The 22,633-nt window shown below is 32.8% G+C and overlaps 2 protein-coding genes across 2 annotated transcripts; one reads left to right on the top strand and one right to left on the bottom strand.

Annotated features, from left to right (window-relative positions):
- Positions 1–2,847: 2,847 nt before the first annotated feature.
- Positions 2,848–22,510, top strand: LOC111705147 (CAP-Gly domain-containing linker protein 4). Its single transcript, XM_023477607.1, has 16 exons — positions 2,848–2,936; positions 9,252–9,525; positions 11,377–11,484; positions 12,372–12,500; positions 13,484–13,537; positions 14,745–14,805; positions 14,939–15,027; positions 15,675–15,783; positions 15,960–16,135; positions 17,106–17,210; positions 17,607–17,727; positions 18,235–18,470; positions 18,787–18,901; positions 19,673–19,836; positions 21,225–21,448; positions 22,312–22,510. The coding sequence occupies exons 2-16, from the start codon at positions 9,329–9,331 to the stop codon at positions 22,452–22,454; spliced, it is 2,031 nt and encodes a 676-aa protein (XP_023333375.1). The 5' UTR covers positions 2,848–2,936; positions 9,252–9,328; the 3' UTR covers positions 22,455–22,510.
- Positions 3,272–7,723, bottom strand: LOC111705140 (tetratricopeptide repeat protein 36 homolog). Its single transcript, XM_023477598.1, has 6 exons — positions 7,704–7,723; positions 5,485–5,668; positions 4,764–4,851; positions 4,607–4,695; positions 4,153–4,274; positions 3,272–3,741 (listed from the first exon to the last, which is right to left on the bottom strand). Exons 1-6 carry the CDS (start codon positions 7,721–7,723, stop codon positions 3,666–3,668), a joined length of 579 nt encoding a protein of 192 aa, XP_023333366.1. The 3' UTR covers positions 3,272–3,665.
- Positions 22,511–22,633: the final 123 nt, after the last annotated feature.

Genomic DNA, 22,633 nt, shown 5'->3' with positions numbered 1-22,633 from the left:
TTATCATTGAATCCCCTCTTTAAAAAGGAATGTCATTTACTCTCAGACAAATTAGAATCAATGGAAATTTATACCCCCTCGGGATTCATATATGTGTTCAACAATTATTCATTCAATATTTGTTATACTGCATACACTTTTCATTATACCTATGCTGACTGGCAGAGAAGAACTTCTAATATCAAAAAATCGAGAATTTATTCGTATTTTTAAGGTTTGCATCAGACTATAAACTCTAAAGAAATGCAATTTTTTTCAAGTAAAAGAACCGACAAAATACGTAAAATAAAAACCCAACTTAAAAAAAAATTACCTGGTAAAAAGTATACGCAATTATTTGTAAAAATATGCTTCTGGAAAACCTAAGCACTTAAAAAAATTGCTTGTTATGATAAATACGTAAAAATACGCAAGTTTTACGTAAATATACCTATTTTCGGGTGAAGACAGATTAGTCCAAAAATGATGAGACGGTAATGACGACCTGAAGCCTCTTAAATTAACGACGGAAAGTTTTATTCGATATTTGTGTAACATTCTTGACAACTATTAATGAATAAAAAACATTGAATTCAAGACGTCTCATGAAGTCTCTTAGTTTGTAAATAAGAAAATAATGATACAGTTATGACAACCTGAAGCCTTCTAAATATTACGACTGAAAGTTAAATTTGATTTTTGTGTAACGTTCTTGAGAACGTTACTGATTTGTGTGGCCTAAAAAAACAAGCTCAACCCAATTAAATTCGCACAACCATCTAATGAAGTCTATTGGTTGGTATCGCCCGTTTTCCCACTTGTGGATAAAAGAATGACATTTAAATGTCATCGTTTTTCTTTGTTTGATGTAATTTCAATCCCTGTACAACACATGTAAATTGTAAATTTGATCCAATTTAACTTGAAATATATTATCTAATTTATAAAAAATTGTTTAAATTTAGTTAGCTTCATAAATTTGTAACTTTACAGTTTTATATTTTTTTTTCATTATGTGAATGTATTTTATGTTCAATATGTTTTAACTTTAATAAAAAAATAAAAAACATATTTAACAAAATATTGTTTGTACTTATACAGACATTACCATTTAAACCCTATTTAGCCTAATGTCTGGTTTACTAACTGGTTGCCTGGCCGCCCTGGGGTGGGTCAACTTGACCCCCCTCCATTTTATTCTTGTATATAAATTTTGAACACTTGATACGTTTTTGGAAAGCCTTTGGGCTCTACTTCAATAATCTGGGGGAAAAATGGCAAATTTGCAAAAACCTCTATATTTATTGCGAATTATAGTTTTTAGCAAAAATGTGCTTTAAAAAAATTGCAACCAAATTATACATATTTGAAATGTCTTTGACCCAGCGAATTTAAATGTGAAAAACATTGCAAAAATTTTAAAACCTAAATGCGTATATAAGAAAAACTGAAAATGTGTCAATTCCCTTTAAAGGCGTCTATGAAATGTTTAAATCCAATGGCTGGAAGTAGGTCTAAATAAAGATTTAGTCTGGTATAGTTAAAATAAGGCATTTAGGCAGTATGCCTGAGGACTCAGGCAGTAGGTATAAAAGCCCAGCTTTTAGCCTTAAGTGAGGGGCATGGGTTAGTTAGAAAAGCCAGAACATTTTGCTTCCTATAGCTAAAATATTTTTTTGAGCTATCACAAAAGAAATGGGCCAAATAGGGTTTAAACGGAATTTAAGTCGTCTTTGTTTTACATATTACAAAATCTGTTGAATTTCAAAATAAAGTTTTAGACTTGATTCGTTCGTTAGTTTCTTCGTTTTTCTAATAACTTGTACCTAATACCATATTCCAACATTTCAAAACTAAATTCTGTCAAATTTATTTTGATTAAATTAGCAATTAATTTTCATCCCGAGAGATAATATATAAGGCAACAATGATTCAAAAAACCCTTTCTTGTTCATTTTTCGTTCGTTTTTATGCATTTATCTCATTTCAGGGTTAAAATGTTGCATATTTTAAGGAAAGCAAATGTTTAGATCAAACCATTAATAAAGTTGTAAACTACTCGGAATTTTATGGAACCGTTAAGTCCGAAAATCTTCAAAGTTTCGAAAAAATTGACTTGATTATTATGATTTATAAATAAACAATTAGATTAAATTAAGAAAGATGAGCCTATAGTATTTCCTTGTTTAATAAATTTTAATCTTGTTCCTGTTATTCTGATATTTGCAATGATTTGTGCATTTTGTGACAGAGAAGTTGTGGAGTTAAATTATCTCGTCGTTTTACCCCGGGATCCGGTAGATTTGAGTAAACAGTCGTCTACAGACCCTAGTACAGATTAGAAATCAAGTGTTTATTTCACGGATAACAATTCGAAACCAGAGAACTGGAATTTTAGAGAGAACTCTGTGGATTAAACAAGTTACACAAATTTAGTGAAAAAGAAGAAAACAACTTTTTGAAAAGCGCAAGAAAATGTGCGAAAGCAAATTAACAATAAACTAAATTAACAAAAAGGTTTTCAGAGATCGGAAATTTAGTGTGAATATTGTTAATTTTGAACACGTGATCTCAATATCCAATGTGAGCACTTTTAAATTTGAGGATAAATGCTTGATCTCTCAATTAAAGTTGTTACTGTTGGGCTTGAACATCACGGGATATCGAAAAGATTAAATTGATCTGTAGATCTGCATAGGATGGAGATCAATGCTTGAACCAGAGATTCTCAACAATAAAGTTCTGACTGCAAAATTTAAACTTTTGATCCTATAATCAAGATTGAATACCAACCAAGTGATAAACCCCTGTATGAGTATGAGAATGAGTACTGTGTATGGATTGGATTGGTTGGACGAGGATTATATAAGAATACTGTATCTAGACTTGAAGCTAAAGATTAATGAGAACTACTGGATTCTCGGGATACTCGTCTTTCTCTCTTTAATAATGTATGGGTAAGTTTATACTTTTGTATAAAGGGACTGTGAACGCAATTTCAAGGGACCCTCCGTGCAAAGATGAAAATCCCCGATTCACAACGGCACCCTTAAAAGCTTTGTCTGATGTAAGTACGAATTATACATCAATGTTTATAATTTTGAAAGCTGATTATTTTCAATTGTTGTATATGTGCAAAAGTGACTTGTGCATATTCTGCTGCAGGAAAACACATTAAAACATAAAGATCGACGTTTTCTCCCTCATAATTGATGATATAAAAGTTTTAAATAGAACAATGGAGGGTCACTTGAAATTACGACTACAGCCCCTTTAATAGAAAGAAGTTATATGTTTCTTGTATCTTTAATAAACTAAAAATATAAACACAATATATATATATACAATATACATCACAATAATACTAAAATGCTCTGTAATTATGATATAATTCAAATAGCTTTTATTTAAAAAAAACATTTTTTTTAAAGTACAGACGCGTCTTTTTGGAATTAAGAAATTTAATTGATTTTTAAAGATCCGAAAAATGCGTTTAAAGTGGGACCCTTAAAACTGTGGAACCTGAAGCCGACAAGTTCAGTTCAATCAACCAATGAAACTATCTGGATTATATTATACAAATCAATACTATAAAATTGCTCAAATACCGTTTTCCTATTTCACAGTTTCACGAGTCACATTGTAGTTGTTTAACTTGTAAAAACTTTTAAGTTTTCCAATATTTATTAGTCATTTTGTTTTGCTGCTAGCTCATGGGGTCTTCCGGGTTCTTTTCCTTCAGAGAGTGCACCGAAAACATTTCTAAACATTCATCAAATATTTTTACCTTTCTCGCCATGTTTTTTTAAAATAACATTTTTCATGAACTCTTATGTTTAAAGATTTTCTAATCAAATATTCTTAAAGTGCTATGTTGTATCATCTTGATTGTGGTATGAGTGGTATAAGGTTACCCATAAAGAATTAGACTCAAACAGTATGGAATTTTTATTCTTCTTTTTTTCATGGTGCCCTTAACCCTGCAGTTGCATTTATCTCTTTTCTAGATCATTTTTATTAAAATGCCTTTTTAAAACTTAATCATGCACAAAGGTTCTAAATCAACCTTCAGATTGTTATATTTTTAAAAAGATTCTGGTCGTCATTTCAGTCTCATTATTTGTGGGTAACCATTATACTCCACAAACCATACAGTGGCAATGTATTTTTAACCTGAGCATAGCGTTGCACATTGCCGCGTATGGATTCAATTCCACGAGCTTTGACTTGGCAAACCCAGAACCCAACGCGGCAGCTGCGCGAAAATCGTCCATTGCCGCGTCATCTTTTCCTTCCTAAAAACACTCTTTATGGTAAAAATGACACGTAAACCCTTTTAAAAAAAAAGCTTAAGATCATCTTACTTGAAAATATAAAATATAAATTATCGTATAAGATATGATTTACAGGGATTCAAAGGTTGCAAGCTCTCACGCAGAAATCTGTGAGAGTTTTGCCAATGAATTCTTTTATGAAGTGCTTTATGGTTCTGAAAAGTTCATGCCTGGGCTGAAAAAAAGTGTAAGTGAGTTAGACAGACAGCTTAAAGGCCACGGGGGCAGTTTAAAGTCGACCCAGTCTTTGCATAGCAGTCTGGATCTGGAATAACGGGTTGGGGTTAGAGTACCTTTCTGTAGAGCATTCCTCTTTGACAAAAAGCATTAGCTGCTACTTTTCCAGTTCCACCGCTTAGTGAAATTGCTTTCTCCAAATCCGCTAAAATTGATAATAAATAGTAAAAAACATTGGTTTTTCTCTCATATGAAGTTCTAATAAGTGTTTACCTAAAGCAAGATCTGAATTGTTATGAAGTTGATAGACCTGGGCTCTGTTATTGTAGCATGAAGCTACCTCTGGATACTCCTGGATAGCCTGCAAAATATTAAAATTAAAAGAAAATTAAAATTAACCTTACTTGTCGGATCTCATTTAGAATGATTAATACAGTAAAATAAACCATTCCATATTCATTTATTCATTATTTTTATTCACGAATATGGCCCTAAAAGATGAATGATTTTACTCCTTCAGCCCCTTCCCTCAAGTACTTTTCAGACCATGTCCAAGAAAATCTCTTTAATATTAATTTGACCGACCTGTAAAATAAAATTTGTCAAATGCAAGTCTTTTTCTTAGACACAAGTCACATTAGAGTCCTTAAGAAATATGACTTATCAGTTTCGGCCCACTTATCAATTGATTAATAGTCTTGACAAATGGAAAACAGTTCATTGGCAATTTCATAATTTTTTATATGATTATTCATAGTCTATAGTTACTCTCGTCGTTCAACCGCGCTTGCAGTATTATATTTTTATTTTAACTAATACGGTTCCCTATAGAAAAAAAACCGCAGCCAATTTGGTCCAGCCGTTTTGTCAGCTATAACTATCATATAAAGGGTAATACTATAAAAAACACAAAATGCAAACTTTAGTTACATAGATATTTACTTAATGTTTAATTTAATTATAATTGAAATTTATGGATTATTAAAAATTAAACCTTTGTAAAAAAAGCAAGAGATTCTTGAATTTCTCCTTTCTCCGCGGCAAAGCGTCCCAATCTCTCCAGATTTAAAACCATCTCCGGAATCTGATCCTTCTCCAGGTTCTCATTCTCCTTCTCTGGATCGAACAATCCTTCTCCGATTGGAAGGTTCGGGTTAAGAATACTGTTCAGGACTTGTCTAAACATTCGTGAAAAAATAATAAGACGCTCAGTTATACAGAGTTTACACAAAATATTAAACCTCACTTTTTCTTGTATTCAATGTTCGCTACAATTATTTACTTTATTTTGTCCAGCAATTATAGTTATATAAAAATTATCTTAAGCACAAGAAGTCAAACAATTAACCCATAGTTTTTTTTAAAGTTCATGGTCCTTATTACAGTCTCGTGTGGTGTGGATAACCCTGCACTTAATCATTGGATCTTAAACTATTTTAAGAACTAGATTTCAAGCAAGGTAAATGTTTCCTTCAGTCACTGAACGATGAAAAGTAATTTACTTAATTACAAATTGTTAAGAATGAGTGTTTGTTTTAGTTTCAAGTTCAAGTCTTATTCTAGGAAAGAGTTAAATTAAGCAGAAATCAAATGCCAAGGTTTTACTATAGTTTAAACCAAGTAAATGGTACTCTGTATCTCACTGAGATTACACAGTTGTATTCTACTAAATATGAATATTTAAAGGACAAACCAATACCATCATCATGCATTGACTTCTGGTAAAGAATTTAATATGCCATTTTTTTTAAGAAATGCATATTAAATGCATTCATGCTTTCTCTTCTTTGAATTGTCATATGTTTATTGTCAAGTATTTATTTTTTATATGCATTCTGAGGTTTATGCGTAAAGGATTTTGTAACTCTAGCAAAAGAAAAGTTTTTATTAAACTTATGATACTTGAAAAGTATGATTTGTTAGAACACACACTAAACTAGACAGAATGCAAAGGTCAAATTTATGCGACATTACTGGTACGACGTAGTGACCTTGTACAGGGGGAGTCAAAAAAAGGTGTATAGCGAGATCTTGCCCATAATGAATCTTTTTTTTGTGTTCTCATTTTTGACAAATATGTTTGAAATTTTAGAATTTCTTTTGAAAGGCAGTCTAGGCCCCTAAAAAAGAAACACAAAACTATTTTTTTCTCAAAATAAGATGAGTAGAAAAACAAAATGCTGGAATATATTATTTCTTTCACACTTTAAAATCTTAAAAAGATCAGATGAGTAGTTTCGAAGAAAATGTGCGAAATTTAATTGAGAAAATTCGCATTTTTATCTTTGAAAAAAAAAATCATTTTGATGAGATCTTTGTTCTAAATTCTTTTTGTAATATACATTATTGAGATAGGTAAAAATGTCTAAATCAGAATAATAGGAAAATAGGAAAAAGAGTGTAACATTAAACTATATTGATTGCGGATTTTCTTGATTTAATTTTCTCCGAAACTACTCATCTGATCTGATATTAAGGTGTGATAGAAACAATTTATTCTCACTTTTTTTGCTCATCTAATTTTGAGTAAAAATATTTTTGCGTATTTTTTTCAAGGGTTTATCAGATTACCTATCAAAAAACAAATTCTAAAATTTCATACATATTTGTCGAAAATGAGATTACCAAAAAATTGATCTGTTATGTGCAAGATCTCGCTATTCACTCTTTTTTTTACTCACCCTGTAGGTTCTGTAGTTTTGATTTTAAGCACAAGCATGAGAAAAACAAACTTACCCAATTACATATTAGAAATTCAATTTAAATTTGTTCTCTTAAGTGACTCTTCAAAAAGGGAAGTTATGATTGATAACAATTAGAAGATTTCAATCTTACTACGTGCAATTTACTTTACTAGGCTTTCAGGGAGCTTCGCGCCCATCTTCTATTTCATTTGTGAACATTTTCTCTCTTTATACACTGTAAAACAAAAACAAACACAAAATTTCGGATCTTATAAAAAAACATTTCGTGAATTTTCAAAATTTAATGGAAAACAAATTTTGTTGGAGGAAAATTTTTTTAATTTTGATCACCCATAAATCTCCCCTTGGGTCACGCGAGGTCCCACACAAAATTTAGGCCCGATCGGTTCAGCCGTTTTGACGTTTTTCGGATGAAATTTTTTTTTAAAGCCAAGTATATGTATAGATTTTGACATGAACCAAATATTTTATTGTCTGACACGTTTTTATTCTCGAATCAAGAAATCACCTGTCATTCTCAGTAGTCATGTTTCTGAAATAAATTGATTACAATTGATAACTATATTTAAATACGAGTATTTTTTTAATAAAAATGTTGGGTTTGATGCGAGACATTTTATCCCCTTTTTATCTATAAGAAGGTTCTTTGAGATTTAAAATCAAATTATCAACCTGAAACGGATTTTTTGACCCTAGTAAATAAAATTAATAAAATAATTCAGCTATAATCTATTTATCTCATAAGGAAATTACGGACTTGTATGCAATATTCAAGCATATTATGAAAATCACTGTAAAATAGGCGCCTAATCTATGTCACAATTCGAGGGTCAATGGGTAATCCCTAAATTAGAGTTATCTCTTTTGGGTATGACCATCACTTGATATCAAAGATCAATTAAATTAATCCACATAAGATGGAGATCAATGCTTCATCCTTAAATTCGGAACACAAAACTATTTACTTCACTTATTTTTCTGATTTCACTAAATACATCCGATTGTGTTATTATCATTAGTTTAATGATCAAATATTTTATATATTAATAAATCACTTAAATTTTCGTCTGAATTATTTGTTGTTGAGATTAGAAGAGTTCTAGTTATAATGAAATTAAACCTGAACCTGCTTCTAACTCATCCTGTCAATCCAGTTCATTTCAAGTTATTTATCTCGCAAAGATCTTACGAGAAGATTTTTCTTTATTCTATAATCTTCTTATACAGGGTTATTCAATAAACAATATATACATAAACCAGACTTTAGCCAAGATAATTGGCATATGGATTTAAAAACGCATTAGTATGTTAAAGGAATTGAGCCTTTGTCACAAACTCTGAGTTTTGAATTCCATATCTTCGCAACACAATAGACCTTAGATATTTCAAACTATGAATTCTATTTGATCCAATAATCTAAGTTTGAAATATCAATGATTTTCGCCATCAGGTTGCCAAGATATAGAGATTGGAAAATTTGAGCTTGTGACAAAGACTATTACTAGGATAAGAAAAACAAGAGATTTTAAACCCGGAGAAAGAACAGCTTTTCGTATTGTACAGTAGTTCTTGAGGAGTAGTTGCTAAAATCCTGTAAATTGCCGCGTGAGAATCGAAAATTTCTTGCAACACGGGGAAAGTAAAGATTTCCTACTTTTTTTAACATTAAAAGAATCATGGTTGGATTGAACAGTTTTCATTTATATTTAAAATCATTAAAAATTCATTCTTTTAAGTGATCTTTTTCTGAAATACAGACGAAAATCAATTTGCTTATTGGTACGAATCCAGCTCATCATGTAATAAGAAAAAAAAGGCTATACAGTTGAAAACTTGAGTATTTCTCCACTTCGTGTTTATTTACTTTAAGTTTCAATCTATCCGTATATTGAATATCTACCTATCTATCTGTGTATATATCTTCTATATAATAATAATAGTAAACAATCAACCTACATTTCGTAAAATGTATATCTCTATCCATGTATCTATATATTTATCTATCTATCTACTTATCTACCTATCTATCTATCTTCTATCCATGAAATTTCTCCAGTATTGGTTAGCACCTGTGCCTGAGAACTGCCTGAGTTTACCTGTCCTTCCTTCAGTACTCTCTAAACACTCAGAGACATGAGTCCCGCCCCCTGGACGGATTCCCCGCCCCCTCTTCTCCTAGAGGATGATTATACAGCAGCTCCCCGCCCCCATCCTATCTCCCATCCTCCAGTTGAGGCTCCTATCTGTGGAACCTGTAGAACTTTAGATCTTGCATTCTTTGATCCTAGCTGCCATGGATGCAGTGCTATTCTTAAATCTAGAGAAACCAGGCAATTTATTTTAATTTAAATCAATTTTACAATGTATAATTTAGATGTGTTATTGTAGCCCCTAAATGTCGTCATTAAGTTTTGATGGTGCAGTTATATTTTACTTGATGAGTTTCCATCAATTTAATTTTGGAAAAAAGAAATGGAATTCAGTTAATTAAAGAAATGAGAAAATATTTGGAGAAGATAGCTATTGTGGCTCAATTATTTTGAGGATTCATCAAGAAGTTTCGAAATCCGTTATCCGCTTAAAAAAGGAATTTATATATTAATATCTCCCATGTATAATACTTGTTTTCAATTTTTAAAGAAAGTATCAAATTTGGACAATGAAAACATGATCTAAGGGGACATATGTTTTTCATTTTGATAGCAATTGCAATCATGAACTATAGTGAAGCAAGATGCAGGGAAAAATTTTATTGATCGCTTTTTGGGCTTATATCCGATTTTTCATGATTTAATTATAACTCCATTTTCACCCCATATTTTGAAGTTGACGAACATTCTCGGTAATTTCAAGGAGATCGCAGACCTAGCAGTATTTTGTTGAAAAATTAAAGAAGGTTCCAGCAATGGTTTCCCAAAAAAGCAGTGTAAAAAGTATAAACAGATGCATTTCACAATGAATAAGATAATTTAATAAGTTACTTTTAAAACTTTCGTTGATGTCGTCTTCAAAGTTGTCTCGTACCGACTCCAGTAAAAAAGCAACGGGATCAAGGGTTAAGATAAATCAGGGGCGTACGAGGGCTTTTGTTTAGAGGGGGCACAATTGTCTTTGTCATTGTCAGGTGTTACTTTTTAAACGTAGTTTCCTTTTAATTTTGTATTTTCCAGGGGGGCAGTGCCCCGCCTGGAACTCCCAGGGGGGGCAAGAGGACTACTACCCCCCCTAGGTACGCCAATGTGCCTGGCCTGAGGAAGGGAAATGCAAGCAGATGTAATATTAAAAGAGCCTCCCCCATGGGTGCCCCCCCTCAGCCTCTCAGGGGGGGGGGGGCACGCGTCGTATGCCACTGAGATAAATCATTCTGTTTAAAGGAAGAAATATTATTTTTACGGTTAAAAAGGCGTGAGAGTTAACAAAGGGAATTACAGAAAAGGAAAAATATTTCAGTAACAAATCTTTTAACGTATATTTTGTAAAATCTCACTCCACGAGATATTGCATAAAGTGAAATCTTAATGGTTTCAAACAAATTGGTTAATTTTTAAAAGTTTTGATTTAAGCAGTTTAAAACTCGGAATATTGAACACGCAATTAAAAATACGAATTTCGTTGGACAGTTAACATTTTCATGATTTAAAACATTTTCTTTATTGAATTTTAAATGTGTATATTTAAGATATTTAAATAATCTAAATGTAACTTCATGAATGTCTGACATTGTCTAGGCCGTCTGCACAAAGCAATTGGTTGACATGTAATAGTTTAGAGAAAGTTTTAATTTCAAATTTCTTCTCACTTTTGATTTCCTAACTTCAATTAACTTAAATAAAGGGGTAATTCACGGTACATTCCAGTACATTTCATGTACCGGCCTTAATTTCAGTTAGCCTTGGCAAGCAGTACAGTACAAGTGCAGACTATATGAGGCAAAACGGGACTGTACGCCAAATGAATGATCGATCCCCTTCTAGTGAAATTTATGTGATCTAAGTAAACCCCTTCAATTATAATCGCACAAAATAAATTAAAGAGTTTAATGGATACAAAACTTTTTCTAAAAATTTTTCTGCAACTGCATTAATATTAAAGAATTGAGAACGGTACGAAATTCAAGTTAATATCTTAGTCTGGAGAGTTTAGACTGTTCATTTAATTAATCCATGATTTTGTTTGTTTAGTATTGGTCACATCCTGGCGATTCTGCGTCAATGGGTTCCGCAAACCCAGCACGCTGTTGATGATCTTCTTCTGGAGATAATGAAGCGTGGCGGGCACCCTGATGACAGGTGGAGTACTTCAGTCTGCTTTCATAGATATTAATGGGACTGATAGCATTATTTCATAGATATTAAAGGGACTGTTGGCATCATTTCATGTGATCCTTCATGAAGATGGCCATGATCGATTTACAACGGTACCATTGAGAATGAATTAGATATCAATGTTTGTCATTTTGAAAATTGTGGTTTCTCTACAAAAGTGACTTGCGCCTTTCTACATCAGGAAAACATATAAGAATGATCAGAATGAAACTCGTTAAAACCTAACAAGACAATATTGATCAGGTAAAGGTTTCAAGGGTACCGTTGTGAATTGTGTATTGCCATCTTTGCATGGAGGGTCACTTGAAATTACGCTTACATACAATCCCTTATAAATTGTTGCAAACTTTATTTAAGGGTTTTTACCTAGAGGCAAGCTATTTTATTAAATTTAAGTACTTTGGATGTCATGAAAAAAGTCCTGAAACTTTTTGTGAAGATCTGACTAGGTTTCTATAATGAAGATATTAAAGATACCAAAAAAGTGGTTGCCAAAATTTCTCTTGCCTAGGACATATGCATCATAAATTTAATCTATATATATATATACTTTGCTTGTCTGACTGTCCGTTTGTGTTAAATAAACGTCATAATGGGTGAACTGATCAGGGCCAAATATGTTGTGTGGGACCTCACATGAACCCACATAGATGCTCAAAGTTGTCTCCAAATATTTTTGATTTTCGTAAAATTTTGAAATCTACGTAATTCAGCAAATTTTTTTATTCTTGTTGTATCGAAGAGAAAATGCTGAAAGATTTAGCGACTATTAAAAGTTGAAATAACAATGATAGCATAGTTAACTAAAACAGAATACAGGACAGTTTTTGTTAACAAAATTTTTTTTTCAGAGATTCCTTGACGGACATGACGCTGGTGATGTACGCAGCCAAAGCAGGGGCAAGTGGAGTTGGGAGTGTGGATACTGCGTCAAAAATTGCGTCATATCTTGTTCAGAAAGGAGCTGATCTATCAGCTAAGTAAGAATTTTTTTTATTATTTACATTAATTTTTACATTTTTTGTTACTCAAAGATATTATAATTAGTATTATTTAATTTAGATATAACTAGTTAATCATTCTACTATTGATTAATCTTAATTACTTGTTTTAATTATAATCTCTTGAATACATATATATTTTTGCTTCCAGCGCACCCTCAACTAAGTCTCTTTGTGTTGCAGTACTCTGGCCGTATAAATAGTGGGATTTGCAGTACTCTGGCCGTATAAATAGTAGGATTTGCAGTACTCTGGCCGTATAAATAGTTAAATTTGCAGTACTCTGGTCGTATAAATAGTTGGATTTGCAGTACTCTGGCCGTATAAATAGTTGGATTTGCAGTACTCTGGCCGTATAAATAGTAGGTTTTGCAGTACTCTGGCCGTATAAATAGTAGGTTTTGCAGTACACTGGCCGTATAAATAGTAGGATTTGCAGTACTCTGGTCGTATAAATAGTAGGATTTGCAGTACTCTGGCAGTATAAATAGTAGGATTTGCAGTACACTGGCCGTATAAATAGTGGGATTTGCAGTACTCTGGTCGTATAAATAGTTGGATTTGCAGTACTCTGGCCGTATAAATAGTAGGATTTGCAGTACTCTGGCCGTATAAATAGTGGGATTTGCAGTACTCTGGCAGTATAAATAGTGTGATTTGCAGTACTCTGGCAGTATAAATAGATGGATTTCAGTACTCTGGTCGTATAAATAGTGGGATTTAGTGGAGAGTGCAGACTGCAGACTGACTTGTCCGTTTTACAACGGTATCTCTTTAAACCTTGCTCAAAGATGAATAGATTATATGAATAGAATAGAGTAGATAAACAAAACCTTGTTCATTGTTGCTCAGGCGGAGGTTTAAAGAATACCACTGAGAATTTGACATGCCACTTTCTAAATATATGGTCATTTGAAATTATGTTTACAGTTCCTTTAATCTAAATTCCTTGAATTATCTAGATGTCGATGGACGGACATGGCTCCTATACACTATGCCACATATTTAAATACAATGTTTTGATGAGTTTTGTAGATATTCTTTATTGATAGACTTGTTATACGTGTGCTCTTCCCTGTGGTAACCGCCCAAAAAAGTTCTCTAAAAAAGTTTTCTGAAATAAAGTCCTATAATTTTGACACTAAAAAAGTCCCGTGGAAAAAAGTCTTTGAAATATAAAATCTTTGGAAATAAAGTCCTACCATTTTGAGACTTTATTTTCTAGGACTTTTTTTGAATTACAGTATGATTTTATACAAAAAAGTCCTTTTACTGTGGAAAATGCTTGGAAACAAAAGATGTTTACAACCATGGAAAAAAGGGACTTGATATTTAAAACACCCCTGGCTATATTCAATATGCAGATGTATAGATGAAAGTCTGTTTATGAAAACGTCTTGACTTCATTTTCCCAAGACATAGGACTTTTTTCTTTAGAACTTTAATTCATGTGATCTTATTTCTTCAGACTTTATTGGCAGCCCCCAAATTATTTTAGGAAAGAAAGTGCCAGGAATCTATAACTTAGGACTTTATTTCCACTGACATTTTGTCCTAGGACTTGAGAAAGTTGAGACTTTATATCTTACATGTTTATAACCATAAATTCTGTTCTTGAAGAGATATTGAAAAGATATTTTGAAATTTTCTATTTTGTTCTAAGAAAATAAATGTTTCTCGTACTTGTGTCCAAAATCAAAACTAGAGAAGCAATAAGGACCGAGGTCACAAAGTCGTACCAGTGATATCCGCATGAATTTTAACCTTCAACTTTTGACTAGTTTGCAGTGATAGATAGATAAATAGATATATATTTGAATAAATATTTAATTAAAAACAATTTAAATTGCGCAATTTTTACATTTTAATTTAGTCAGGGTCTCTCTAACCATTGTTGGTTGTTTTGAATGAGAGGCCCTTCTGCAGCGATACATACAAGTTTAATTTAAATAACAAAATAAAACAAAAACAATTTAGAATTAAAGGAAAAGGAGGAAAAGGAAAAGTAGTAGAGGAAAGGTATTGAAGAATAGAGAGGAAAAGAAGAAGAATGGATCGTAGGGGGGGGGGGACACCCCAGCACACAAAGTTTATAATGTATATGTTTTATTTTGTTTTGTTATAATAACAGGGGAAAGGGGATAGAATCAAGATTTAGCAAGAAAAGCAATTTCGATTTATACAACGAAAATTATTATATTCTTCAAGAAATTTTTTTTAAAGACTTGTTTTAAAACTTGCTAGGGTGCCTAAAGATTTTATTTCCAATGGAATAGAGTTCCAGGTTCTTGGAAGAAAAACAGATATACAGATTGCCTAAATATATGAAAAAGGGCTAAAGTTCTTTTGTGAACAATAAAAAATAATATAAATGATATAATACCCAAATCTCCGAATTATTATAAATTTATTTACAGGGATCTGATGTAGATACTCAGTGTGTAGAGTATGAAAACGGGACACCGCTCCACATTGCAGCTTCTAACCTTTGTTTGGGAGCAGCTAGGTTAGTAACTATATTTACACCGCTCCACAATGCAGCTTCTAACCTTTTTTTGGGAGCAGCTAGGTTAGTAAATATATTTACACCGCTCCACATTGCAGCTTCTAACCGTTGTTTGGAAGCAGCTAGGTTAGTAACTATATTTACACCGCTCCACATTGCAGCCTCTAACCTTTGTTTGGTAGCAGCTAGGTTAGTAACAATATTTACACCGCTCCACATTGCAGCTTCTAACCTTTGTTTGAGAGCAGCTAGGTAAGTAACAATATATATACAGTATACACCCCTCCATATAGCAGCTTCTAACCAATGTTTGGGAGCAGCTAGGTTAGTGTCCATATAAACACCCCTTAAAGCAGCTTCTTTAACCTTTGTTTGGAAGCAGCTAGGTTAGTTAAAAATATTTACACCCTTTCATATAGCAGCTTTTAACCTATGTTTGGGAGCAGCTATGTTAGTAACAATATAAGCTCTCTTCCATTAAGCAGCTTCTAACATTTGTTTGGGGGCAGATAGGTTAAAAAAAATTATATCCACCTAAAGCAACTTTTTACCAGAGGTTTTGAGCAGTGAACTAAGAAACTTTTAAGTAAATTGCTAATTTTCGAAATCGCAATTAATTAATGCTAATAATTTATTCTGATATTTAGGGTTCTATTAAAGTTTGGAGCAGATACTGAAGCAACAGATGATCTAGGACGGAGACCAGTTGAATGTATTCCTGATGCTTCAACCTTCGATCTAGTTCCAGATGCACAGGTACAGTACAGTACAGTACAGTACAGTACAGTACAGTACAGTACAGTAAAGTACAGTACAGTACAGTACAGTACAGTACAGAGTACAGTACAGTACAGTACAGTACAGTACAGTACAGTACAGTACAGTACAGTACTAAATGACCAATCCAATATTCTAAAGTTTATTGTTTTCAGGATTTAATCAACAAGATGGTTCGTCTTCTCTCTGAAGGGTTGGAAGGGAAAATGCGTAGCTCCGTAACCTTGACAAGATCAGGAGTAAACTCTATCTCCGGGAGAACCGTGATGCAGGCGATGGGACTCAAGCTCAACGACAGGGTGGTCGCTGGTAATAAGATCGGAACACTTAGGTGGGTCATTAAACTTCTTATTTAATTCACTTAAAGGGGGTGAATATAATGGTGTACTGTCCCGTTTTACCGTCTACAATCTGTTTGTATTCTATATTGTACTGCAAATTACTCTTAGCGGCCTAAAAATCGGTCCGTTTCTTTATATGAACCGGAGTCTTTAGTGCGCTACAGAGCGTCCCATATTAGATCATTAGATTATCTCCAATCTTTAACGCCAAAATACGCACATAATAAAACCTTGCATTTTCTGCAAAAAAAAATCTATTAGCCTAATTAAATTTTTTTAAATGATTCATTCTTCTTAAATTTTCTGATTTATCCCGCAAATTGTAATTTAGACCCATTGACGCGGTCTAATTTGATGTGGGACACCCTGTATATCTTTTTATTATTTAAATTTATTATATTATTATTATAGTTCATGAATCCTCATATTACATTTAGCTGGCTAAACTTTTACATTAAACATTGCACATTTTATAAAGGGGATAAAGCTCAACATTTCTTAGGACTTTTTTCCTCAGACAAATTTTCTTCATGACTTTGATTCTTGTGAACTTTTATCCTGAGACTTTATTGACAGTCTCAATACCATTTTAGGAAAAAAAGTTCCAGGACTTTATTTCCTGTGAAATTTTGTCTTGGTACTTTTTAATCCAAGTTTTATTTCCAAGTTTTTTTTCAATATCTTTTTTTCCCCATGACTTTTTGACATTGATTCAGTTATTCTTGTTATTCTTTGTTATTATTACTTTTACAGGTTTTGTGGTACTACTGAGTTTAGTATTGGTATGTGGGCAGGAATAGAACTGGATATTACTATTACAGGTTTTGTGCTACTATAACTGAGTTTAGTATTGGTATGAAGGCAGGAATAGAACTGGATATTACTATTACAGGTTTTGTGGTACTACTGAGTTTAATATTGGTATGTGGGCAGGAATAGAACTGGATATTACTATTACAGGTTTTGTGGTACTACTGAGTTTAGTATTGGTATGTGGGCTGGAATAGAACTGGATATTCCTGAAGGAAAGAATGATGGAACAGTCAAGGGAATTCGATATTTTAGGTAATTAATTATTTTTTATTCGAAATTAAATTCAAGTAACTAAAATTTAATAATTTTAGATAAATAATAATAATCTATTTAATACAACAAGTCTTACAAAATTTTAAATTTGTTCCGTTTAACAAAAACTTTTGAATTTCGTTTAGCTTCCCTTCTTCGTAAATAGGGGTAATTTTTACAACTGGATAAAAATCTATGAAGTCCTTCTATTTAAGAACTTAGCTTTGTCAAGAAACTAAATTTCTCTTTAGAAATCAACCTCCCCCACTTAGAATGTTAAATCAGTGGTTCTATCGAGTTCTCCAATCAAAATTTGAGGCAAATCGGTCAAGGGATTTATGATTTATGATCGGAGATACAAACAAACAGATTAACAGAGATTACTACTTTATATAGATGTGATGAAGCGCATGGTATGTTTGTCCCTGCAAATAAGATATCCAAGGTTGGACGAGGATACAGAGAAACTACGCCGGTCAAACGTACCCCCTCCAAACCTGTGGTTAATTATGGAAAGGTTAGTTTTTTAGTTTTATAATGGAGATTAATTTATAATTAAGAGAACGCTTAATATGATTATCGATTTATTCACATTTAATTGGTATAGAAAAGTACTTTTATCTGTTAGAACGTAGAAGGAGATATCATACTGATGTAAAATTTAAACTTTAATTCCTGCCCTTTCTTCAGAGGACCAAAGCAAGGAACTTTTAAATGGACGGAATAAGCTAAACTAGTTACTCAGGAGTTAAAGTCACTCTGTAGAAAATTAAAATGTGGGATCAAAAATCTTCCGACCAATGAGATTGATCAAGATTCGTCTTTTCATAATTACAAATCTTAACGAGTTAAACTCGTGGGTTCTTTAATGTTTTTTAATGAAATATCTGCGAATGGTAATCTGTTTATTTAAAAATTTACATCTTTACTTAATAAGTAAACATTACGATTTCACCAATTTTAAAATTTGGTGTCGTCTTTTGTATTATACTGACTGATGAGTGATGATGTTCTAAATGTGTAGGTTGATGTCTCCCACGTGCAGGGGAAGATCCAGGCCGTGATGGCGAGTATCGTCGAGAAGTCGGAGATCAGGATCGGAGACAGGGTTCACGTCAAGGAGGTGGCGCCGGGGATGGGTTGCAAAGGCGTGGTTCGATTCATCGGCTCCGTCGATTTCGTCGACGATATGTCAGAATGGTTCGGAATAGAGTTGGATTCAGAACTTGGTAGACATGATGGTACAGTGCAGGGAGTAAGGTAGGTTGTTGAGAACATAGAGCTCAAAGGAACACGGGAGTTGATAAAGTTAAAAAGCCGTCATTAAATTATTAATCTTATTTTAAATTTAATTCTCATGTTAGTTTTCTTTTCTGATATTACAAAACAAATTAACGATACGGATTATCGTTGTAATCTCCAGTCCTCCACTTTAAAAAGAGGGCATATCCCTATTCACAACGGTATTCTCTTTACATTTTTATCTGAACTTTAATGTGGGAGATATTCTCAATTTTAAACTTAAAAAGTATTTAATTCTTAAAAGTTTTTAATAAATTTAGAATTATTTTTCTAGATATTTTGCTGCTGGAAAGGACCGCGGTGTGTTCGTTACAAAGAAGAAACTGTCGAAGCTAGACGCCGAAGATAATTACGAGGAGAGCTGTGACGTCAGCGTCTGTGAATCACAGGTCAGGATCAGAGTGTACTCCATGTACTCCAGTTACTTAATTTACAACTATATTAATTAACTTCATTTAGTCCACTTACTTCATGTAATCCTTTAACTCCATGTACTCCATAATTACTCCGTTTACTTTACGAACTTCATTTACTCCAAGCAACTCTTTTACTCCATAAACTCAATTTATTCCATGTACATTGTACACCTGTGATAAATAATTTTTGCTAAAATTTTCTGCTAGAAGTCTCAACTCTACATTTTTTTAAAGTTCACTATATCTATACTTGAAAGTCGTCTTTGATTTCTGACATTAAATGCATGGCAAGGAAAGTATAAAAATGAGGCTACTTTTCTCGTGTCTATTTAAGTTGTAACGATTTTGATTTATTAAATAAATTTATAATCGTACGAATTTTTGCAATATCCCCGCCAATTTTGAAGATATATGCAAAAAGGTAGACCTCATTTTGAAATCTCAAGACCAGGCGTTTTTGAAATTATATGTGTAAACAGGAATACTGCAATTGTTCATGAAAAAATGCCACATGGATTGAAGACTCGATTTAAAAGTCGTCTCTTAATTCCCATGTTTATCGGGACACCCTGTACTCTATTTACTTCATGAACTTCCAAACGTTAAAGAACTAGATATTATCACAATATTAGCAATCATGAAAGTTTGTTTGATGAGTTTTCAATCAATAAATGATTTCCTTTTGAATTTAATTTACAAAGTTATATTATAGAAAAGATTTATATTTTTATTTTATTTTTTAAGGTTTCCAATAATAATTCTCTGGTTCACCGGAGAAGTACAACCAGTGCTCCTCCTCCGGGACGGGTTCGGAGATCCTTATCTCTTCGACATCATGAGACGAAGAACTCCGGGAGCAACCAATCTCCGGGATTGAACCAGACACTTAGTATCTCAAACTTCTCCAGGTGAGGGCGCTGAGCTAGGAATGATTTACAAACATATTAATATCATTCATCCTAATGATATTAATATTAATATAATAACCTTATAAAAGCAAAGGACTTAATAGATTTCTCCATTATTGTTGTATTGAAGAAAATATAGTTTTTGACATTTATCCCAAACCTAGTTCCTTCCTATAAAAAAACAGATTTTGCTAACGTCATTATTTTTAAATACATTTCATTCCTCGCCTTGTTTTCTGAAGATCTGGACATACCAGGTTAACAACGGTATCCTTGAAACCTTAATCTCATCAATATTGTGAAAGAAACTTCATTTTTCTAGCTCTGTTGCTAACCCATAAATTTTTATCCTCTTTGTCCAGCAGTTTCACGTATACCGTTCACTCCCTGCTTTTTCTCAAGAATATGAGTCATAAACCACTTTCCATGTATTTGGTAGCATGTGTGCAAAATATTCATGTATTCATCTTCCCACCCTAGGAAACATAGGGGTGTGCCCATCAGTAAGTTTATAAGCAAGAACTCAGAGTGAATAAATGAAACTAAAGAATTGCAGATATCAGATTCTAATTCTCAGTTGGTTTCTGTTTTTCTTTAAAACTGATAAATGCTCCCTCAACTACAGAAAACAACCTCATTTCCCCCCCTCCCATAATATGTTAGCTTGGATGTATGCTCCAGGTACCCATACAACCTGCCTGTGCATAATCTTTACACCTTGAGTTTCGGGTTTCAGTTCTCTTCTACCCTCAACCCTCTTAACAACTCAACACATATGAAGTAAAATAATCTCTTTTTTCTACTTAGCTTTCAAATATGCTAAACGATTACTTACGATATTTTAAAAACATTCCAGTACATTAGTCCAATTGTTTTTCTTTGGTAAACTTCAATTAGGGCTTTTTAAGCATAACCCTGTAGCAGTATTTCAGTTACTTCAAAAGTTCTCAGATATTTCGGATGTTGTGAGTGACCGACCAATCTTTTGACTAAATTGAAAACTAAACTCTAGAACAGCCCTCGATTAAAAAATTTAAAAATGCCTAAACCCCTGGACTCATCCCACAATTTTTTTTATTACTTACGGCAGGAAATGATACCTTTTCAGAAGGGTGGGTGATTATTAAAATACAAAAATAGTCAAAAACCTGACCTACTAAAAAAAATCTCAACATATTTTTTACAACTCTCTAAATAGCAACTTAACCAAGTTGGAGGTTCTTAAAACATTACGTTGTTTTCCCCTATATTGACGTGTTATAAAGGCAAAAGTAAGGACAACCCCCCCCCCCTCACTCCTGTATTTTACAAAAATAGTCCAGCCGCTACAGGGTTTATTACTTTTATCAAAATTCGAAAAAACTTTTATCATTTAATTTATATTTTAGAAGTATGTCCGTCCGTCGGAGCAGTGAACCCTCAGGTCCTGAGTTCCAAACTGGACCTGGTCCTGTATACAATAAGTTCCAGAGGAAGGTCGACAAGCGGTTCCTCGACATCGGGCAGGGGGTCATGGTCATACACAACAAGGAGATGGCAACGGTCAAGTATGTCGGACATACAGATTTTGCTCCTGGAATCTGGCTCGGACTGGAACTAAGAAATCCACGTGGTAATTAGTAAATAATAACCTTTTAGTCAGAATTACAAAACTTTTTAGGCCTCTGTTGTCTTTGTAGAACAGAAGATGATTTAATATTAATGTTAATCTTTTTTTAACAAATCATTCTCCCAAAGTGCAAAAGATCCGAGACACACTCTTGTTGGTTAAAAATATGTAAATTAGTTTTTTTTTTACACAGATGGAACACGAAAGGTCTGTAATGAGTTCTTAAATTCAACATTTTCGTATTGCGCGTACGACAAAGTTCAAACTATCAATAGCAATAAAGAACGACTCAAAGGATCTGAGATAATTGAACTGCAATTTTAATGTCTGCTACATTTTATTTATGATTCCCTTCAGCTGTAAACTTATTTCTATCTTTGCCCAATCATAACATAAGTCATTAAATTATTCACGCTTACACAATCCAGGATTTTGCCAATTGCTTCTTTTCAACTGAAGCAAGAAACAATCGAGATAGAAGTTTTAAATTTACATACCCAAAAGATACTACAAAAATGATCAGTTAATTAATGTGAAAATGATGTTGCGATATTTCAAAGTCAACCCGGTCTTAAATTTGATGCGTTTACCTCTAAGTCAGGCTCTCTGTATTAATGCACACTCCATTTACGGAGTTTAACACATTCTCTGATGATCAATGACAGAGAATTCCTCATTTTTAATGCTGAAAATTGAGCGTTCACTCCATGCCAATACAAATGGAGGATCACATGATATCACGTCTACACACTACAGTCCCTTTAAATGATCATTAAAGTAAGATCAAAAATTGAATCCGCAATGTCTAAAAGTTCTGCATAATTAACAAAATCAAAGAAAGTAAAAAAAATATTTTGTTGTTTCAGGAAAGCACAACGGAGAGGTTGAAGGACGAAGATATTTCCAGTGTAAGGACGGACACGGAGTAATGGTGAAACCTAGAACTGTTTCTGTTCATGGGATAAATGGTCAGGAGCTACTTCGTCCTGAATCCTACTATCCGATCTAATTCCATTATTGTTATTATTTATACTATATTAATATAAATTTACATACTTTTTTCAATTTCTCTAATGATTAATTATGAGGAAAAGAAAGAGACAAGTTTTAATAAACATGTGTAATAATAATCGTCTGAAACATGAATATAAGACATTTAACTGCTTCAAAATGGAGACTAAAAAAAGT

The sequence above is a fragment of the Eurytemora carolleeae genome, unplaced genomic scaffold (assembly GCF_000591075.1).
Source record: "Eurytemora carolleeae unplaced genomic scaffold, Eaff_2.0 scaffold631, whole genome shotgun sequence".
In the NCBI taxonomy this organism is placed as follows: Eukaryota; Metazoa; Arthropoda; class Copepoda; order Calanoida; family Temoridae; genus Eurytemora; species Eurytemora carolleeae.
This window is presented reverse-complemented; position numbering and strand designations above follow the sequence as displayed.